Source organism: Leucoraja erinacea, chromosome 14 (genome assembly GCF_028641065.1).
Source record: "Leucoraja erinacea ecotype New England chromosome 14, Leri_hhj_1, whole genome shotgun sequence".
In the NCBI taxonomy this organism is placed as follows: Eukaryota; Metazoa; Chordata; class Chondrichthyes; order Rajiformes; family Rajidae; genus Leucoraja; species Leucoraja erinaceus.
In genome coordinates, this window is record NC_073390.1 from 38,325,003 (window position 1) to 38,347,699 (window position 22,697).

A 22,697-nucleotide genomic window follows, 5' to 3' on the forward strand; every position below is an offset into this window, starting at 1 on the left:
GCCTGTCCAACCCCTTAAGAATTTTGAAAATGAATCCATTCCGATTGGACATCTGTGAGCATCGGGTATTGTGACATCACATGATGGAACGTTCACCAGGGGCTGGGGCTGCTTCTATGGGTGAGAAGCCAGTTTATTTTTGAAATATTGGGGGGTGGGGGGGGGGAAAGAAGGATTTGATTAAAAACGTGTACTTAAACACGACAAAATGGAATGAGGAGCGGATACTTAGAAAGAAAAGTGAAATCTCTACCGAAATGGAAAAGATGTCGGTGATTCTGCGTCTGGTTTCAGAGTTGCAGGGAATCAAAGGAAGAAAGGCGGCCGGCAGCCGTCCATGTAAATGGATCCATTCCGATTGGACATCGGCGAGCATTGGGCATTGTGACATCACACGATGGAACGAATCAAAAGGCAGAAAGGCAGCTGGACGGAAGGCGGCAGCCACAGACTTTTATATATTAGATAGAAGATAGATAGACGGGTAAACAGATAGATAGATAACGAAACAATAGACAAATTGTTGGCGGGGCTGCCAATCATTCGGTGGATTGATAATTTATTATGAAATAATGTTGATAGCTGCCAACACCGAATAATTTATTTGTTAAAAAAAATCATGTTAAAAAAGATTTATCCTTTTTTCGTTTAAAAAATATGACATTATAGTAAATTTCCTTTGTAGTTATCCAGTGTGAAAGCAAGATGATTACCCAGCCAAGAGACACCATTGAAAGGTAGGGTCTGTCATGTCGCAGCAGGGGCTGGGAATTTGGATCCTGGTTTCAGTCATCTTAGGAGAAGGTCATCAAATTCCATGGTACATGCGATAAGATCAATCACTTCGAACCTTAAAAAACCCCGCTGTTAAGATAAAAGCACCACGTTATCCAGAGTTTATTATATTGATAAATCTTACACAACTGCTGGGAAATCATTAACCTGGAATGGTCACACAGCATCAATCTCAGCAGTGAATTGAAACTCAAAGCTACTCCCAGCTTTGAAGAGGCCCAACTCGAAACATCATCCATCCTTTTTCTCCAGAGATGCTGCCTGACCCACTGAGTTACTCCAGCACTTTGTGTCTATCAAAGCTACTCCCAACCATGTCTATATTGTGAAGTCCTCCTCAGAAATGCATGGGGACTGTGTCAACCTTGAGAATGCTCTCGCAGGCAACATATTAACAGAGTTGTACTCTACATGATATTTTATGCACAACATGCCAAACTTCTCCATTACAATTCCTCAGTTTGTCAAAACTCAACTGTCCTGTGAAATCTACTCATGAAGGATAGTGGATAATTAAGTGGATAACAGGATGAGGTTGTTCCAAAAATATCCTGATGCACAACATTAGTGGACCCAGCACATGAGTCTCCAAGGTAATACTGAGGCACTTGCAACTATTTTCACCAGGAACTGCTGAGTGGATGATGCACATGAGTTCCTGTTCCCCACTATCACAAATTCTTTAGCCAATTCATTCCAGGGATAAAAACTATGGGACCAAACAGTATCCCAGTGATGATACAGAAGATTTGCACACCAGATTTTGAGACGCCTCCAGCCAAGCTGAGGTGTAGGTAAGCTGATGCTGAATTTGAAAGTTGTGGCTTCAAGAACATTCCCAAAGACTCTCAAGAGTTCTTACCAGTGAGTAAGCAATATGATACAAAAAATATTAACTATCACTATTATTATTAACCAATATTACAGAGCTCTAGATAAAGATTGGAGTGCACAATGCAGTTAAGGCAGGGCATAAAATATCAAAACCTTTATACTTTCAATCACTAACCATGTCTTCTGGAATTCCATACCTATCTGTGCTTATCCAGAGTTTATTGTCTTTTTATTAATCATATGCTATTTTTACATTGAATAAAGTTTATTTTGATTTTTTTTATATCATTATAACCAGAAGCATCCAGACAATCTCGAAGTAGATACTCTCCAAATAGTTCTGTTTTGTAAATAAAACTATTTGGAATCTAGAAAAGTGGAGTAAAATCTGTGCAGTAAGCAATTAAATGAAAAAAACACATTGCTGAAGGAGTCATCATTCATAGCAAGAAAGCACAGTGGTGGAGACACAAGAGGCTGGAATCTGGAGCAACAACAAACCTCTGGAGAAGAAGCAAGGAACTGCTGATGGTGATTTACAAAATAAGACACAAAGTGCTGGAGTAACTCAGCGGGTCAGCATCTCTGGAAATCATGGATAGGTGATGTTTTAGATCTGGACCCTTCTTCAAATTTCTGGAGGAACTCGGCCAGTTGAGCAGCATCTGTGGTCCTGGTACAGGATTTCTACTCGACATATTGACAATTACAATCCCCCTACAGATACACCTTGACCTTTGAGTTTCTCCAGCAGATTGATTATTGAGAAGGATGAGATGCTCAATTAACCAGCCATAGAATTTTCTCATCGTGTATTTAACATAAATAAGCCTACGGTAAAAATCATCTGGAACACTTTTGTTTTCCACGAGTTTGTACTAACCTGAACTGAACACTTACCATGTTTGAAAAAGCAAATCAATATACTTCCCGCGACTATCCCCATAGGAATCAGAATTATCAGAGAATTCCTTTTACCTGAAAGATGTTTAAAGGAGTTAATTAAATAAATAGATCAATAAGTTTCTCTTGGTCATGAGAATCACACATTTAGTTTAACAATCTGGCTGTTATCCAGACCCTATTAAATGTTTACTTTTCAATATTAGTCCATTTTCTATTTAAATCATTCTAGATTCTGGTCTCCCATTGGTCTAAATAAGCTTTCCATACCCTAAAAATTCACTGCATTAAAAAAAACTGTCCCTTTGCATTTTCCGTGCTGACTCTATGGTTGAATAATAAATAGTAAATGTTAAGCACAATTGGTCACTTCTGCAGGAAGAGAAGATAATATTTCAGATTATAAACTGTCAGAACTGAAATGTTTTCTGTTTCTCTTCCCACAGATGCAGTTTAACCTGCTGAGAATTATTATATTTTAGAGTTCCAGCATCTACAGCTCTTTTGATTTTCAGTGATTATTAAAATTGATTGTTAAAATCACACATAATTTTACATTTCTGCCAAATTTTCCTACATGGTTATTGTTCTAGATTAAACAATCTTTTTATGCAATAAAATCCAAATCCCCAGTATCAATGTTAGTAAATAGCACTTGCTCTTCCAACATAAAGCCAGACCAATGAATTGTATGTGCTACCCATTTTCACCTTGCTTATGAAACTTATGCTAACATTTTTGATTTAAAAAAAAAATGTTTTATTAACAAGTTCTTCACTAATAAAAACGTTTCATTTAATAGTTCTTCAAAAAATAACAATGGTGCTTTTTTGTAGTATTTAATGCAAATGGTAACATTGTCCTCCAGTGTTCAAAGCCATTGGTTCTTCTAATCACCAAACAGTAGACGTTCTATTCCCCTATTAATACTTTAAACAAAATTGGTGCCATATGTGAAGACTATGTGGCAGTCTTACCGGAACAGGAACATGGTTCAGGACTCCAACAGAAACATTAAAGGCCACCAATCTTTATTAAGTTTAATGTACCTTTGAATAATAACAGAATGACACAGTGCGTACAAGTCTCTGTAAAATCCATGCAACCAATTTTGAGGTAGAAACAAGGAACTGCAGATGCTGGTTAGTCAAAAGGGAAAAATAAGGAAGATGGATCTCAACATGAACCCCTGCCCCTCTCTTTTGGGAGATTCAGTTTTAAGAAATGTTATTTCCTGGGTTTAAAATAAATCTAACATGTTCCCTTTTGCAGATATGGGGGGAAAAATCTGATGTTGTGATTGATGAGAGCAATCAAAACAGGGAGAGTGGAATGACAAGGAACTGTAGGTACTGCCCTACAAAAAATGACCCAAAGTGTTGGAGTAACTCAGAAGATCAGGCAGCACCTCCAGAGACCACAGAAAGGTGACGTTATGGGTCAGGACCCTTCCCAAGACTGATTGTAGTGGAGGAGATGTGGAAGAAAGCTAGAAGAGTAGTGGGGGAAGAGCAGAACAAAGCCTGGCAAATGGCCAAGAAACACACCAACACCTCTACTTCCATAGAAATCTTAGGAGGTTTGGCATGTCACAGACGTGTCGAAAGAAACAGTGGTGATTGTGGTAAAGCTGGCCTGAGAGATGTTCAGCATACCTCCTATGAATTGATTCAGAGGGCGTGGGCAAGAAGGTAGGGGGAAGATGGTCACTAAGGATTTAAAAGTCGTCCAAACTCCCTCCTGACTGCACATCAGAATTGCCGGACCCATTACGCCGGTCACCTCCCAAGCTCCTTGGATAAGATCTAGAAACAACACAGTAATGGGCAAGTGCCCATGTGTATCTAGATCGTAAATTACCCATGTGGGTGGAGAATGCTGATAAAACATTAGAGGGCCGAAGAGCCTTTGGATTCTGGGTATTGGGGGAAAAGCCAGGAAAAGCCAAACAAAACAAGTTTCTAAGCTTCATAAAGCTTGGTATGACTGAGTAATGGGGAAAATAAATTGATAAACCAAAGTTAACCAAGGAATTAGAATTTGTAAAACAAGAACCATAAAACAATCAGCCTCAGATAAAGTAGGAATTAGAAGTTGTAAAAAGAGAAGTGAGTAGGTTATGTGAAAAAGGGGGAACAGAGGAATTGGCTGCGTATGCTGCACCCAAATCAATTTCAAATGCAGGCTTATCAGGAAAAGGAGAGGGCAATCAGAATGTGCAAGGCTGCTAAGCAGGAGAAAAATGCACAAACCGACAGGCAGCAATAAAAGCCCTCCACCAGGCAGGAAGGAAAGATAAGTATAAACCCATCTGATTGGATCAAGTGCCAATGTGAAATTGACAAGTTAAAGGTGCGGCTCTTAGTTTAAAAAGGAAGCATACAGGGAGATTGGACAATTGGTCAAAGTTCTAGAGAGCCATGCAAAAAACAATGAATCATACAGGAGAAGATTAAAAGATAAACAGGACCAGCTAAACAGGACCCTGGGTAGTATCTATGGGACATGGATGCTAGAACAACTGGGAGAAAATCTTGAGCAGGTCGGCCATGGAAGAGTTCTCTCTTTTCGATTAGTGATGGATAATTGTGGAATTTAACCAATAGATAAACACACCCAAGGATACCTGAATGTAAATTCTGCCAATTAATTAAGGTCGGTTTCAAGGAAGGTTGTTAGGGAGCCACTGGGAATCTGGGAATGATACTGGTTCCAATAATCTCTGGGGCACAGATGTACAAATTCATCGATGGGTAAGAATCGCCTTACACATTGCTATAATTTTACTGGCTTTAAATTTGACATATCAAATGTATTCTTGAATGATGTTTAAGCATCGGAAAGTAGGAATGGAGAGAAACATATAAGAGATGGCCAAGGTTCAGTGTGACCCAATTCACTCAACGCTCAATGGATCAAATGGAGGGGGGTGGGGGCACTATGTAGCTTGAGACTTAATGTCAATTATCTCAACTGGCTTTGAGAGGATGCTGCTGGCTAGAGAGAGACAGAAAAAAGTGCTGGGACCACTAAAACAAAGAAGCACCGTGAAAATCGTCACATGATTGACGTCTGGTCAGAGCATAGCTGATGGTAACTTAATGCCGAAGATGGACACAGAAAAGCTGGAGTATCTCAGCGGAACAGACGGTATCTCTGGAGAGAAGGAAAAATATGTATAAAAGAAGGCAATCCAAAGCAGCTTTGAATATAAAATGCCTTATCAAATAAACAGAATTGGATATTCTCGCTGCATTGCTTATGGATATAATAAATTTACAGACTGAAATGTCATCGCTTCTCAATTTCAGCTGAATTTCTGTGAAGTTGAAGTGCTATTATCGTGAAAAGATCAACGGTTAATTTCTCACCATTCCAATTTCTGGCGACACATTCGTTGAAAGATAATTCACTGCTAGATGCATTACTGACTGGGTTTTTTGCTATACACCTGTATTCATATTGTTCTTCTTCAGTCGAACAGTCTATCACAATAATTGTCTTGGCATAGGTCTCGATGATTTCTCCAGACTGGGACATCTTTTCCCAGTAAATCGTAACGCCGATTTCATTGGCGACAAAACAATTCAGAGTGATATTGGATGCATTCTGATCATGTATAAGTGTCTCAGCTATAGGTTGAGAAACTGGATCTGAAATGCAAAGGCAGATACTTATGTAAGTGGATTTTTAAATGCAGTTGCAATTATTTGATATCATGTTACTATTTTTTTGCAGATGTATATTTCATGTGTAAGAGGGAACTGTAGATGCTGGTTTATACCGAACATCAATCTTTGACAAAGATAGACACAAAATGCTGGAGTAGCTCAATGGGACAGGCAGCATCTCTATCGACAAGGAATAGGTGAAGTTTCGGGCCAGAACCAGACTGGAATCTGATTCTGATTTTCCTTTCATGTTTTGTATTATAAATTTATTAAACTTAAAGCCTGCAATACAAATCATGATATTGACAATTGGGAAAGGGATAATTCTTAATAATCAAAGTGTATCTCAAAATATTTTCTCATGCAATTTGAGATGCTGGATTTAGTCTTATGCATTTCCTGAGCAAATATGCTGACTGTTGTATAATTTTCCCCATTTAACGTTTCACCAATGCTTATAATATTATTATATTCTTAGTTTAGTTTAGTTTAGAATTACAATAGGTAAACATGACCTTCTGTCCATTGAGTCTATGCCAACCAATGATCACCTGTTCACACTAGTTGTATATCCAATTTTCTCAGCCACTACCTACACACGAGATGCAATTTACAAAGATCAATTAACCTACAAACCCGTGCGGCTTTGGGTCGTGGAGGGGGGGGGTACCGGAACACCTGGAGGTAACCCACGTGGCTACCGGGAGAACGTGTAACCCCACACAAACAGCACCTGAGGTCAGCATCGATCCTAGGTCTCTGGCACCGTGGGGCAGCAACTCTACAGCTGCACCATTGTGCCTCTGTTCTACAACTGAGAACACAAAATTCACTGCAACATTGTTTTTCAATTTCCTTCTGTTAGCCATCTAGTGTAGAAAGCTGAGAATGCCAATGGTTGAGGGTATTGTGAATCTCAAGTCCCTATGCTCACTGTTTGTGTATCTCAGTTTGACCAAAAGCTTACTGAGAAAGGCAAATCATATACCAATTCCAGATCTGAAAGGATAAAACAATCCTTTCCAGCCAAGAGATGTGTGATGCCTTACCATGTTGAAGTAGTACCAAGTATACACCACAATGCGCATCTAGTAAACTGATAGACATTTTGGTTCATTATTCATACTTAGCTTTGACACAGTGACAACACACCATTATAGGCACCAAAAAAAAAAACAGATTACTGAATTACATAAGGAAATATAGGCCTCTTTGTTAGCTATAAACTTTTAGGCTGTGGGCCGAGCATCAAAAATGTGTCTAGAAATCAACTTTCGTGACCCATGTCTCGGAACCATACGAAATTTTGCACAGATTTAGATAAAATATAATTGAGAAGGAAGTCATAACTCGTCAGTGCTAAAAGTTGCACATTAATTAATTAAACTAATTAGAGAATGAAATCGAAAAAGTAAGCACCATCTGGTGTCCAATGCCCATATTACACCATGGGGATCCTATGTCTGTCTGTGTACATATGACTTGTGAATATGACTGTCATCATATATAATTAGCTATATTACTAAAAGTCTGATCTTGACCAGTGTTCTGTATATTGATTTTAGAAAAAAACGCTGCCACTTACAGCTGTGATTTTTGGCCATCTTACTCAGTGGCTCCCTCCGCTGCGCAGGACTAGAGGATTTTTCCCATCTGTAAGGTAATTTATGGGAATGGGGAGAATTGTAATTGTAAAGGGCGAAATGTGATGTATATGTAGTATAAATGCCAGCAACCATTTAATATAAAGGCCTGTGCATCGTGATCGAGATCAGGTGACCTTCGCGAAGTTTCCATGGGTGGGGCAGAATAAATCATACTTACAAGATGTCGGACACGTTTTCCTTCTGCTTGTGCTAGTCACAACAGAGCCTTACGTGGTCTCAAACATTACATCATCGATGAAAAATAAAAGAGCTATTAGTGTTTAAAAAATGTTGAGATTCTCTCTCCTGAAGGCCACGCCCCTTCCGGAGGGACTATAAAACCCGAAAGTGTTGAGTGCCTCAGTCAGTCTGTGCAAGATAGGGGAGGGAGATCTTCCAGCGTATTCATCGGCTTACCGACAAGCCCCACCGACAGACTGACTGATTGACCGACTGACTGACTCACCCTAATCCTAACCCTAGTTCTACATTTGTTATTTATCATTTTAATTTAACAATTCACATCATAACTTTATAAAGATAAATCAATTGAAAAACAAAATGATCACCAAGGTGAACATTCCCTTTATTCCTTGGAAAATTTGCTATTGTTTTGATGTAATGAGGAGGCAGCTATGATCCCAGGGTCCTCGCTGCCTAGTGACCATAAAACAAAGCGCGGGATTGGTCAATTTGCGTCCGACCTCAATGTTAAATGTGCATTGATTGGGCAATTACTACTCAGAAAATTTGAGGTTTATCGCATATTTCCTAAAAATGTGCAAGCTTTGGTCTTGACGAGTTTCAGGTATGATTGATATATTTTTACACAATATGTTAAAAATTCCGGTAGTCCCCGTCACGAACTTGGGTCACGAACCTGAACAAAAAAGCTCCTCGGCCCAGCCTAATTTGTTTATTTGGCAAATTGAATGGGTGCTAAACAGGTCTTGCAGGAACATAGTTGAGGTAGAGAACACAATGGTGAACACTGATTAAACCAGTTTTTAATTCATTGTAAGTGAGAAATGGATCCAAAATGAACATACTAAACACTTATTTCATATTCTGACACCAAGTAGAAACTGTTTAAAATAATGAAATGGGATATATTTTCCGGTGATGGGCAAGACCAGCATTTATTGCCCTCTATAATTCACCCTCTATCGAAGGTGGTGGTGAGTTGCTGTGGTGCATGTGCCACCTACAATACGGTCAGGTATAGAGTAGCAGGCTTTAATATGAGGAACAAGGAGGACTGGTGATATATTTCCAAGTGGAGTGTTACTTGCAGGAGCATCTGGTGCTGTGACATTCTATATGCCAGGTGTTTTTAACCTTATTTTGGCAGAGATGTGGCAGTGGAAGGTGGAACTGTGGCGCAGAGGCAGAGTTGCTGCCATACAGCACCAGAGACCCAGAATCAATCCTGACCTCCACCAATGTAAAGCACTTTGGTCAACGAGAGTTGTTTTTTAATTGTGCTATAGAAATAAAAGTGACTTGACTTGACTATGGGTGCGGTCTGCACGAAGTTTGTACATTCTCCCTGTGGGACTGCCCGAGTTTTCTATGGGTGCTCCGGTTTCCTCACACTCTCCAAAGATGTACAGGTTTGCAGTTTAATTGGCTTTGGTAAAATTGTAAATTGGCCATAGTGTATAGGATAATGCCAGTGTGTGGGGTGTTTGCTGGTTGGCATGGATTTGGTGGGCTGAAGTCCTGCTTGCACACTGTATCTCTAAAGTCTAATATAGCCTAGGTGAGTGACATCTTGCTACATCTTATACCCTGCAGGCACAGAATACAGAATGCTCTGGGGAAATGAGTGTCAAATTTAATATTGCGAATCAATTGCAAACTTTCTCATTTCTGATCTTGTGCAAGCAAGGTTACTGATGAAGCATCTGAAGACAGTTGGCTCAAGGACACTGACTGAGGAACTTGTGCAGTGTTATTCTAAAGCTGGGATGTTTGTCCACCGATAAAATGACAAAACATTGGGAGCGTTTTCCTATTGGCGTTCATCCATTTTTAATATTACGCTCAAATGCTGCCTTGGTGTTAAGGGCTGTCACACTCTGGACTTCACGACTTTGATCCATACCTAGATCCAGGCTGTGTTGAGGGCCGGAGCCTGTGACTCCGGTGAGACATCAATCTTTTCTCCTTTCCATGCAATAACTGAGTTCTCTAAAGCTGCTGAAATTATACAAAGTAACTAGCAGTGATTACTTACCAAATACTTGAATTATGAAAGTACTTTGATCATGATTTTTCAGTTCTGAGCCATAGTAGTCAATTCGCATTTGATACACTCCACTGTCATCAACTTGCAAATCATCCAACACCACTGATTCACGTCTGATTCTGGCTCTGTGTTCATATTGTGGGTGTACAATTTGCAGCTTCCCCGGTTTAGTGGATTGCCATGTTAAAATCTTTAAATTCAGTGGAAATTTTAATCCAAACGTAACATCATACTGCTCTTCTTTGCCTTGGTGCTCTATGGGAAACATCACTGTCTGTCCCGTGGAGGTATTAACTGTGACTTCAGGTATGGCATTCAATGATCCTCTACACACCATGAACAAATTTAATACTGGAAAATAAGCATAAATTAAATAGCAAAATACTGTCTAGGCTAGAAGTCTACAATTCTGCAAGAGATTTCTTGGATCTTAATGTAATGTTCGTCACTGCAAGAGATTTCCTGGATCTTAATGTAATGTTATCCATCCTATATGACATTGGTTTAATAAGAAAACTGGTCTTCCAGCCCACATAGGTCCTCCCCCATTACAAACACCCAACTAATGTACTTACGGACAAGCATTTAGGAGACCAGCAGGTAGTACAGGGATGGATTTGTCGGCTGCTACAGGGCTGCGGACATCTCCTGCCGAGTTCAAATGGAGCATCTTCTGTCCCCAGCGTGCCTTCTCTCCCCACCAACATCTCGTCTTTCAGAGCTGCAACAACCAGGAGCTGAGGCGAGCTGAGCAGAGCTTCGAGCATGAGCAGGCTCACTCGGTCAGTGAGCTCGGCTGGTAGCTATATTTCTTGTGCCCGCTCGCTCTCCTATCACAGCTGCTTCTGAGATCCTCTCCCACAGAGATTTAAATTAATTTCCAACTCAAACAGTTCTGAGGAACGGAATAAATTCTACTCTAGGACCGCCTATGGAAGCCTTGGCGGTGGGAAAGGAATCCTCATGACAACTTAGGAAAGAACTGTAGATGCTGGTTTAAATGGAAGGTAGACACAAAATGCTGGATTAACTCAGTGGGACAGGTCTCTGGAGTATAGGAATGGGTGATGTTTCGGGTCGAGACTCTCCTTCATCAGTACCCAATTTAACCTCAACCACGGTGACACATGGAGTGAACTTCAACTTGGAAGTACGTCATTCCCGTAAACCTACCTGCATCCTGCAGCTCAGTCAGAAATAGGCCAGTTCCCATGCATGTTGGGATTGAGTTCCATCTGATGCCAAGGCTGGGGCACCAGAGATCAGCCACAACCTGAGCAGGGCCAAAGGGTCTACTAAAGAGTTTTCAAAGAAACAATGAGCTGCAAGATTTCTTCAATTAACATCTCTGCCCCAACGGGCAAATGTTGGTGAATTTGACGGATTCCTAGACAAAGATAATGCTGCAAAGAACAATGGATATTGAGGGTGAACAGGAAACAAATGTGTCCAGCTTTCTGACCAAAGGCAGATGAAATGTTTCCCCTCGAGATCAAACTATGGGCTGCAATTTTAATTAAAAAATAATTTTTAAAGTGTTAAATCTGAATGTGCTCAAATAAATTTGAAATATTGCAAAAGCTCCGACTGTCAAACGACAGTCTTTCCTCACACCTGCAAACAATTCATAATATTTTGAGATTTTTTCTTTACAACCAACACATGCGCTGTCAGACAGAGATGTCGGCGGGTACATTGCCATAGGTGTTTAGAAATGTTAACAGGTCGGCATTTCCTCTCCATGTTTAAATAATACAGTGTATTCATAGTTATAAGCATACCGCCTTTATATACATCTTACCGGAAGCCAATTTGAAGAAGTTGCTGTTCAATGACTGAGATTTCCATGACATACCTCTGTGCCTTGCCCCCTCTTCTTTTTGCGAGTGCAGAGCAATCTTAAAAGGGATAATAACATAAAATCAGGATGAGATTTTCAGCACACTGTGGTGGTTTCCTGCAAACAATGGCTAGGTAACTTTGAGGAAATAGTATTCATGTAGTGCTTCATTCCACATTCAAAAATCAGCAGCTTTGTAGGTTAATTGGCTTCTGTAAATTGTCCCTTGTGCGCAGGATGCAAAAGTGGGCTAACATGAAACGAGGGTACGGGTGATCGTTGGTCAACATGGATTTGGTGGGCTGAATGGCCCATTTCCACGCTCTATCTCAAAAGCTCCACAGACCCGGGTTCAATCCTGGCCTAAGGTGCTTTGTGTATGGGGTTTGCATGTTCTCCCTGTGACCATATGGTTTCTTCTAGGTGCTCTAGTTTCCTCCCAAATTCAAAGACATACACAATAAATTGTCCTTGGGATGGAATTGGCCAGCAGAATCTGGTGGGGGTTGGCGAGAATGTAGGGTGTGGGAGTGGGGGAGAGATAAAACAAAATGGAATTAATTAGAATTATTAGAAATGTTTGTTGGTCAGTGTGGATTCGGGGACCAAAGACAAAAAGGCAACATGCAACCTAGTGATAGGCACCAGTTGATTATGCAGGAGTACATTATTCAGCCCCTGGAGCCCACCCTACAACTTCAATTATTCTCCTGATCTGGATTTGGTTTCAGCTACAGGGAGAAATTGGATAGACTTGAATTGTGTTCTGTACAACATTGGAGGTTGAGGGGTGACTGGATAGAAGTACATTAAATTATTAGAAGCGTAGATGGACAATCAGAAGCTTTTTCCCAGGATGGAAATTTCCTAGAGCTTTCTAGAGAGCTAGTATGGGTACACAAAAGAGCTGGAGAAACTCAGCGGGTGCAGCAGCATCTATGGAGCGAAGGAAATAGGCAACGTTTCGGGCCAAAACCCTTCTTCAGACTGATCGGGGGCGGGGACAAGAAAGGAAAAAGGAGGAGGAGCCCGAAGGCTGGTGGACTGGCAGTTGACTCACAGCTATTCCTTGAAATTCCATTTCAAGCAGGGTGCAAGGCCACCAAATTCAAATGCAGTTTCATACCATTTCAAGCAGGGTGCACAGCCACCAAATTCAAATGCAGTTTCATGCCATTTCAAGCAGGGTGCAAGGCCACCAAATTCAAATGCAGTTTCATGCCATTTCAAGCAGGGTGCAAGGCCACCAAATTCAAATGCAGTTTCATGCCATTTCAAGCAGGGTGCAAGGCCACCAAATTTAAATGCAGTTTCATGCCATTTCAAACAGGGTGCAAGGCCACCAAATTCAAATGCAGTTTCATGCCATTTCAAGCAGGGTGCAAGGCCACCAATTTCAAATGTAGTTTCATGCCATTTCAAACAGGGTGCAAGGCCACCAAATTCAAATGCAGTTTCATGCCATTTCAAGCAGGGTGCAAGGCCACCACAAAACCACATAAAACACCACACAGTTCAGTAGACATTCAGTGTGTTCAGTTGGTTCACAGCTCAGAAAGAAAGTCATGACCTCTCTCTCCCCCATCTTGCAGAGACTGAGCCACGCCCACACATCCGGGTTTTATAGTCCCCCCCCTCCCACCGGAAGGGGCATGGCCTTCATGGTGTGATTGACAGGAGAGTGAGAATCTCAACTTTTTTAAAACACTAATAACACATTTATTTTTCATCGATGGGAAAATTCTTCAGCACCTGATGAGCGGAGGGGGACTCTGAGTAACATGGCCAAAAATCACAGCCATAAATCGTAGCGCTTTTTCTAAAATCAATATACACTGCAAACAGGAAGTGGTCAAGTTTAGACTTTTAATTATAAGCTTTTTCAAGCCAACCAGCACCGCCACATTTGCTTAGCTTTTTCAAACCAACCACCACCACCGCCACATTTGCTTTGCTTTTACAAACCAACCAACCGCCACCACCACCACATTTGCTTTGCCAAACCACGTTAAGGGCACTCACAGGTCAGTACAACCACTCACAGTTTAGTGGACATGGGTTCAGTGTTATTCGCAGCTCAGACTGAGAGTCGTGACCTCTCGCTCCCACATCTTGCAGAGACTGAGGCAGTCCACACTTGTGGGTTTATAGTCCCTCCCCAGGAGGGGGCGTGGCCTACATGGTGTGATTGACTGGAGAGAGAATCTCAACATTTTTTAAACATTAATGTCTTTTATTTTTCCATCGATGGGAAAAATCCTCTTGTCCTGCGCAATGGAGTGGGACAGAGTAAGATGGCCAAAAATCAGTCATAAGTGGTAGCTTTTTTTCTAAAATCAATAGGCAGTGTAAGCAGGAAGTGGTCAAGATTTGAGTTTTAATTATATAGATTATCTACCCCTTAATTTAAGGTCATTTCCCTAGTTCTGGGCTCCTTATCCAGAGAAAGCTCATTTCTTGCATTTACTTCCACCGCTGGCATTTTGTATGTTCCAGCAAAGTCACCTCTCACTTTTCTCATTGCTAAAGGTGGAGAGAACTAGTTTACTCTCTGAATACAATCCGTATTCACTTCTGATTTTTTTCTGGTGTTCATTGTGAAGGGGAGACGATTAATTAGAAATGGAGGACACTGAGTGGTCATGAGGAGAGTGTGACCGTCTCAAAGGCATTTCTAAAGTCCATATAAACAACCCTCACTGCCCTTCCTGCTAAGGTACTCCAGCGGTTTGTGAGCTATAGAGTGATCTGATTTCAATGGAATGCTCACAAAGGAAAGGTTTTCATTATAACTCGACACATGACACAATAATCTTAAACCCTCGCCGCTCTCTAGCACCTATCGCACTTCAACTCCATCTGCCTGAGGAAGTGCCCCGTCCTGCCTTACTTGTCGCGTTCTTCTTCTTCTTCTTCTTCTTTGGAGTTTTACGGCAGCCGGCATCCACAATGTTGCATTGCTGCCACCTTCTGGCTTCACTCCACAGTCCTCATGTCTTTACTTTATATCCTTTTTATAAGGCCAGAGGCCCTCAAGAAATTAAACAACAAATTTACTCCTTTTCCTTCCCCTCCATACTTTAGAATGTTCTTTTCTGATATATCTGTCATTCCAATTTTCTTCATTTCATTGATCAAAACTCTTCTTTCTGTTGCATATCTTCTACATGCAACTAGAGCATGCTGAACTGTTTCCGGCTGATGGCATTCCTCACACATCCCAGTAGGGTGTTTTCCCAACATTTTTAATGTGCTGTTCAGGTGGGTGTGTCCTATCCTCAATCTTGCTAATACTACCTGTTCTCTCCTGTTCCCCCCCTCTTCTTGCTGTAATGCCCACTCTGTTTTGTAGCGAATAGAGGTGTCTCCCCTTTGTCTCCTGTTCCCAGTATTGTTGCCATTCCTGATTTATTTTCTTCCACACAATGTGTCTTCCTTCAGATTTGGATAATTGTAGGTTTACCTCTATGTTCTCTTTTTTAACGGCCTCTTTTGCTAATTTATCCACTTTTTCATTTCCTAGCACACCAATGTGTGCTGGGACCCACAACAAAGTCACGTCACTGCCCTTCCTTGTTACTTGGCTTAATAGTAGTAGAATTTCATACACTAGGTCAGGCCGCCTATGGGACGCACCAGACCCAATACTCTGGATTGCAGACAATGAGTCGCTACAAATTAATATTTTGCATGGTTGCACCTGTTCTATCCACCGAACTGCCATCAAAATAGCGTACAGTTCCACTGTATATACTGCCAAATAGTTATTTGTTCTTTTGCAAATCTCAACATTCAACCCTTGCACTACCACAGCTGCTCCTGTTGTTTCAGCTACTGGGTCCTTTGATCCATCTGTGAAGATTAAGAGGTGTTCCCTGTATCTATTATATATATGGTTATGGTATTCTGTTTTTAGGTCCGAATTTTCCTCCCTCCTTTTTGCCTCCCATATCTCCAGATCAACTTTTGGGATGTTCAGTAACCATATTGGGACAGATGGCCACAATACTGCAGGGCAGAACTCTTTGTCCTCTACTTCCATGTCCCTTGCCACACCTCCTCCAACCCAGCCGAAGCTTCCAGACTGAGCCACCCCTCTCTCCCAGCACTCCTGTACTACCTGTTTTGTTGGGTGGTTCTCTCCATGACCCTTAAGGCTTAGCCAGTAATTAGCCATTAGTTGTCTGCGGCGCAGTCTCAACGGCATCTCCCCAGTTTCCACCTGTAGTGCACATACAGGTGACGTCCGCACACCTCCTATACAGATTCTTAGAGCTTCCGCTTGGACTTTGTCCAACTCGGACAACACCGACTTAGATGCTGATCCATAAGCTATACTGCCATACTCTAGTCTGGATCTGATCAGTGATACATAGATATGTTTAAGCGATAATATATCTGCTCCCCACTCTAAACCTGTCAAGCATCTCATTACATTGATGGCTTTTTTGCATTTTCCAATTATTTTTGTAATGTGGACCCTCCATGTTAATCTGGAGTCAAAGTGGACTCCCAGGAAACGGAAATCTTTTACTCTTTCCAAATTGTTGCCGTATAGTTTTAACTGGACATCCTCTTTAATTTTCTTCCTTGTGAAAACCATTGTCTTTGTCTTCTCTATAGAGAATTTAAAACCCCATTTCACTCCCCACTCTTCCACCTGGGCTATCCCTTGCTGTACTTTTTCCACGATAAAATCTATATTCCTCCCCCTTCTCCATAGGCTGCCATCATCTGCAAAGAGCGATCGCCCCATCTCTGGTTGAACGTTTGCAAATATATCATTGATCATGATTGAGAATAGGATCGGGCTTATCGCACTTCCCTGGGGAGTTCCATTCTCGACTACACATTTACTAGAGATGTCTGACCCTATTTTAACTTGGATACTTCTACCGTTAAGAAAATCCATTATCCAGTTAAAAATATTTCCTCCTACTCCCATTAAATGGAGCTTTATTAGAAGACCTTCTCTCCACAACATATCATAAGCCTTCTCTACATCAAAAAATACAGTAACTACAGATTCTTTTTTAACTTGTGCTTTCCTTATATCATCTTCCAAGCACAGAACTGGATCATTAGTACCTCTCCCTTTTCTAAAGCCACTCTGATAATTAGCCACTATACCGTTTTCTTCCATTAGATGCATTAATCTTTCATTTACCATTCTTTCCATCAGTTTACACATGTGTGCTGTTAAAGCTATAGGTCTATAATTTACTGGATTACTTGCATCTTTCCCTGGTTTTCTAATAGGCACAATGATTGCTTCCTTCCACCTCTCCGGTATTCGCCCTTCTTCCCACACCTTGTTATATAGTGCAAGTATCTTTTGGAGTCCCTCCTCACTTAGATGCTTTATCATTATGTAACAAATATCATCCTTCCCTGGGGCTGAGTTCTTACACTTGGCCAGAGCTCTCTTTAGTTCCCCCAAATTAAATGGAATATTGTACTTGTCCTCTGTGATACCTTTCCTTTGTAAGGCCTCGACATTTTCCTCTCTTGTTCTTTCCCTACCTCTTCTTCCTTCATCTGATAAGTTGTGGGAGCTGTGAACCCTACTAAAAGTGTTAACCATTAGTTCTGCTTTGTCTTTATTTGAGACTACAGTTTGATCTCCATTTGTTAAGATAGGATAACTCCACTCCCTTTTATCACCTTCCATTTTTTTAATCATCCCCCATATCTCCCCTACCTGTGTTGTGTTTCCAATTGAATCACAATACTTCCTCCAATATGCTCTTTTTGTTTGTCTTATAGTCCTCCTTACAATTGCCTGAGCCTGTTTGTAATTAATCATGTGTTGGTAGTTATGAGTTCTTTTTAATAATCTGAATGCTCTGTTTCTATTCACCACCGCCTCTTTACATTTATTGTCCCACCATGGCACAGCTTTCCTTTTTGATCTTCCTTTACTTTTAGGTATGGAAACTAATGCTGCTCTTTTGATACCTTCTGACAATTTATTCTCAAAGTTTTCTATATCTGTCTCTTCTTGTATCGGTTTTACATATTTATCACTTTCCTCCTTAAATTTCCCCCAATTAGCCTTTCCAAAAACCCATCGTCCACTTCTGTTTTCTTTACTCATAGTTAAAGTAACATTTATTTTGCATAGTACAGGATGATGATCACTTCCTATGGTACCCTTTTCATATACTTCCCAGTTACATTTAGCAGCAATCCTATTAGAAACAAGTGTAAGGTCCAACACAGACTCCTTCCCTGTCCTAACATCTACCCTGGTCTTCTTTCCATCATTTAGACATACTAGATTACCATCATTTAATAATTCCTCAATTACCTGTCCATTATTATCTGACTTTCCACTGCCCCATAATGTATTATGTGCGTTAAAGTCCCCACACCAAATAACATTAGATTTGCTCTGGCCTTCTACTTCCTGTAACTTATTGACCTCTAATCGCTTACATGGATTATAGTAATTTATTACCACTATTTTCCTCCTCTCAGACCACACTTCTATTACCACATATTCCTGTTCCTGCCCAATTCCTAATACCCTGTATGGTATCCCTTTTTTAATGAAAGTGGCACAACCCCCTCCTCCCCCATTTCCCCTATCACATCTCACTGCAACATAATCATATAGAACAAAATCTAAACTTGGTTTCAACCAGGTTTCCTGGATACATACGACATCTGGTTTTTCCTTCCTACTGTCTATGAATTGCTTAAAGTCTTGCCCATTGGCTAACAAGCTTCTTGCATTCCATTGCAGGATTAACATTAATATTATTAACCCACACATGTTGACTCTTGGCTCGCCTGGATACTGAGACCATCATGTATTTCCTCCCACTTCAATCCTGCCATGCCCAAGTGGTGGACTGCAGCCTTTACAATGACTTGGATCCTTTCTGTTTTAGATTTTACTTCTGCTGTCGCATTTATTACTCCTGCTATAAATATAACCAGGTTTTTCTTTTCTTTCCATATACTCTTTTCTTTTTCTTTTATTGTTTCCATGATGCCCATTTCTTGCTCCCTCCTGACCCTTCTTTCATTCATCTGTTTTGTAGGGTCAGCCCTTTTTGCTGCCTCTGCATAGGAGACCTTTTCCTTCACTCTTATGTTTTGTACTTCAGCTTCACGTTTCATCACCTCACAGCCCCAGTAAGCCACACTATGCTCTCCTCCACAATTACAGCACTTTGGTCTGACCCCCTCTCCACACTGACCATATTCATGGTCCCCACTACACCTTGCGCATTTCCTCGCCGCCTTGCACATTTTAGCTATATGCCCAAATTTCTGACATTTGAAGCACCTCATTGGTTTGGGTATGTACTCTCTTACACTATATCGCATGAAGCCAAAATGGACCACTTTTGGAAGGGATTCCATCTTGAATTCAAGCAGGACTGACTCAGTTTCCTCTTTCTTTGTTCCTTTGGTCATTCTTTTGGCATTCATAATTAATTCACATCTCTTCCTGAGTTCCTGAACCAGTTCACTCATATTGACTTTGAGAGGGATTCCATAGATAACCCCTTTACACCCTGCCCTCCTCCGTTCTCCCACTCTCACTACTTTGATTATTTTGATTTTGTCAATCTTGTTCATTTTCATTGCCTTTTCAACTTGAGCCTCACTGTTGCACCCTATTAGCATGTTTCCATCCTCCAGCACTCTTGCATACTTTACTTCCCCAACCTGGGCTCTGATTATTTTTGTCAGCTTCATTGGCTCTATCTTCTTTACTCCTCCTTCTCCTTCAAACCTCACCACTACATTTAACGAAATTTCCTTTTCTGGTTCCTTGTCTTCACTCTCCGATCCACCAATATTGCTTTTCCTTCTTTTACGGCTGCTCTTCCTGGGACTACCCCGTGCTCCCACGGTTTCCCACTCCTTCTCAACATTTCCTTCATTATCCTCTCCTCCACTGGCCTCCATACCACTAGACCCACTCTCGCCTGTCATTTTGTAACAGCAGGGAATATTGCCAGAGCACCGTTTACCGGACCTATACAGGCCGTCGGCCGATACCCCGATACAATATCTCCTTACTACTCCAACTACTGTTCTGTCCGCTTCTAACAGCTCTATCCAACACGAGCTCTCCACTCTGGAGCAGGGCTCCTCCCCAGCAACCTCTCTACTTGTCGCGTTCCTCCAGTACTTAGTTTTTGTACTCAAGATTCCAGCAGCTGCAGCCTCTCCACGTTATCATAATTGCATTTAGCACAGTCTGAGCTGTTGAGTATTTCCAGCATTCCAGAGTATTTCCACCACTGCATTTGCAAATGAATTTCCACCACTGCAAAAATGGCATTTGCGGACGTCAAACATATTAGTTATGGGGGGGGGGAAAGGCGGGAGAATGGGGTTGAGAGGGAGAGATAGATCAGCCATGATTGAATGGTCTGATTCTGCTCCTATCACGTGAATTTACGGCTGAAGATTAGTGTGGTGTAGCCCACCGCCTCTTGCCTGGTTCGGGACTGCACTTGGTGACCTGGTTGGAAACAACTTTCACGAGTGAAATCCGGACCGACAAGTGTTTTCCACCAAGGGCATCAAAGATTCAAATGGGACAGTCTGCTGCTGTACTTCACTTTGGCCGGGTAATCTTCGGATCAGTTCAATTAATACCTGCTCGATATTGTTATCAAATGTGTATTTTTCTATTACAGTATAAATAAAACACAAAGCGCTGCAGTAACTCAGCGGGTCAGGCAGCACGTGTGGAGGAAATGCCAGACGATATTTCGGGTCTAGATCTTTCTTCAGACTCACTAATATTTGTTTATATTTTCCTCCCCATCCCTCTTCATCCATTTACTCAGTCTTAACCCCCTTCTCTCTATTCCTTCACTCTAATCTCATCTCTCTTTCTCACACTATAATATCACACTGTGCGTAAATTTATTTCCCCCCTGATGTAATTCCCTTGTTGTACTGACGCTTTCCTCCAGAGAAGCCCAGTCTGAATGCAGCCCCAGTACTTACTCTGCGGGACTGGTCTGTTTCCCTCTTCAGTGCGAGTTGGAGCCAATTATCCTCGGATTCACGATTTTAGCGCCACGGTAAAATCACCCCTAATCCTGTAATGCACCACGCGCCATTTAAAAAATAAATACGCGCGAAAACTCCTTATCAAGCTTCCGGGTCCCACATTGTAGCGAATGATCTTTGATCGTCGTTTTCCAGACCGCGGGCTTTTCTTATCTGAGGATGGGCAGAGACCAGCAAAGAATAGAGCAGAGCAAGATGCGCCACTCTGCGAAAAAGGCGTAGTATGACATGACACCATTTTATTGAGCTGTAATTTACAATAATATTAATAAAATGTACAATAATATTAACTAAATATTTGAAGTGATCGATGCTATATAAAACACTGTTCCCTACAACACTGATTACACCAAAGATGATAGAGCGGATCAATCTTTGGAACGGATGACACCAAAGATACTAGAGGAGCATTGCCCGCTGCCTCGGGAGCACCGACCGCGGGCAGACACTTGAGGCTCTCCCGCCGGCCGCCTTCATCTGGCATCGGGGGGACCGGGAATCAGTCCTGGATCAACTCAGGAGTGGAGGAGAAAACGACCTCTTCCCCCAAATATACTAGAGAAGCCTCTGCTTCCCTGCGACCTGATATAAGAGCAGATTGTAGAACAGTGGAGTCCGTCCCCGCTACCAAAGATGTCGCTTATGGCATAAACAAATAGCGGCCGTGACGTTCCATTATGTACTACACGTCAGTCCATTGGATTTCGGAGGAGTGTTCTATCTGGCTCCTCTCCAAAGATCGTATAGCAGAGCAAGATAGACCACTCCTCCAAATTCCAATGGACTGGCATTAACTTACTTTTGATGGAATTCAACGAGCAAACGCGATAATTCCCGATATTTTGGATCTTTATATCTACACGGCAAATGTCTGCTAAGCATTTCCGCTGTTTTTCCACCTTCAGTTCCTTCTTGTAATTACCTTACTTTCTATCTTTTTTTTGCCTGAAAATTTAGGTCGCTGTGCTTCACGGTCACCCCGACTAGCACAGAAAATTTCAGCTCAAATATCGGCTGTTTTCCATGTTTTTAACAGGTGGGAAAGTGTGTGTTTTCCCATTCACTAACACGTACCAATGTAACATGTACTCCAGTTGAGATTTTCGGTCACATGGGTGCGGATCTACACTCCAGTGACCTTTCGTGAAATCACCCTATATATATATTTATACACATACATATATATACACATACATATATACACACATACATATATACACATACATACATACATACACACGTATACACATACATATGCACACATACAAATGCACACATACATATGGATACATTTATATGCATACATACACACATATAAATACATACATATACACACATATACATATACATGCATATATACACATACATGCATATATACACATACATGCATATATACACATACATATATATATATTTATACATATGATCATTTTCCAACGATCAATAGATTTACGATCAGTTCCTGTGGATTGGAGGATAGCTAATGCTATCCCACTTTTCAAGAAAGGAGCATGAGAGAAAACGGGGAATTACAGACCAGTTAGACCGACTTTGGTGGTGTGAAAGATGCTGGAGTCAATTATTAAAGATGTAATAATTGGGGCATTTGGATAGCAGTAAAAGAATTAGTCCAAGTCAACATGGATTTATGAAAGGGAAATCATGTTTGACTAATCGTCTGGATTTTTTTGCCGCAAGGCTTAGTGTTG

General features: G+C 41.2%; 1 protein-coding gene across 3 annotated transcripts; it reads right to left on the bottom strand.

Annotated features, from left to right (window-relative positions):
* Positions 1–575: 575 nt before the first annotated feature.
* LOC129703595 (uncharacterized) lies at positions 576–21,066 on the bottom strand. 3 transcript variants are annotated; one of them, XM_055646192.1, is made up of 6 exons: positions 20,923–21,066; positions 11,902–11,998; positions 10,089–10,451; positions 5,904–6,185; positions 2,530–2,607; positions 576–864 (listed from the first exon to the last, which is right to left on the bottom strand). In XM_055646192.1, exons 2-6 carry the CDS (start codon positions 11,951–11,953, stop codon positions 836–838), a joined length of 804 nt encoding a protein of 267 aa, XP_055502167.1. In that variant the 5' UTR covers positions 11,954–11,998; positions 20,923–21,066; the 3' UTR covers positions 576–835. The 3 variants fall into 3 exon arrangements, with proteins under 3 accessions (XP_055502167.1, XP_055502168.1, XP_055502169.1); XM_055646193.1 differs by lacking the exon at positions 20,923–21,066 and adding an exon at positions 13,983–14,001; XM_055646194.1 differs by lacking the exons at positions 11,902–11,998; positions 20,923–21,066 and adding an exon at positions 11,274–11,679.
* Positions 21,067–22,697: the final 1,631 nt, after the last annotated feature.

What these genes read in the sequence shown, in the direction of transcription:
- LOC129703595 (XM_055646192.1), bottom strand. Translation starts at nt 11,953, where the DNA reads ATGTCATGGAAATCTCAGTCATTGAACAGCAACTTCTTCAAATTGGCT. An exon ending in TTTCATAATTCAAGTATTTG is followed by an intron (nt 6,186 to 10,088) that starts GTAAGTAATCAC and finishes TTTGCATTTCAG; the next exon opens with ATCCAGTTTCTCAACCTATA. An exon ending in TGTCGCCAGAAATTGGAATG is followed by an intron (nt 2,608 to 5,903) that starts GTGAGAAATTAA and finishes AACATCTTTCAG; the next exon opens with GTAAAAGGAATTCTCTGATA.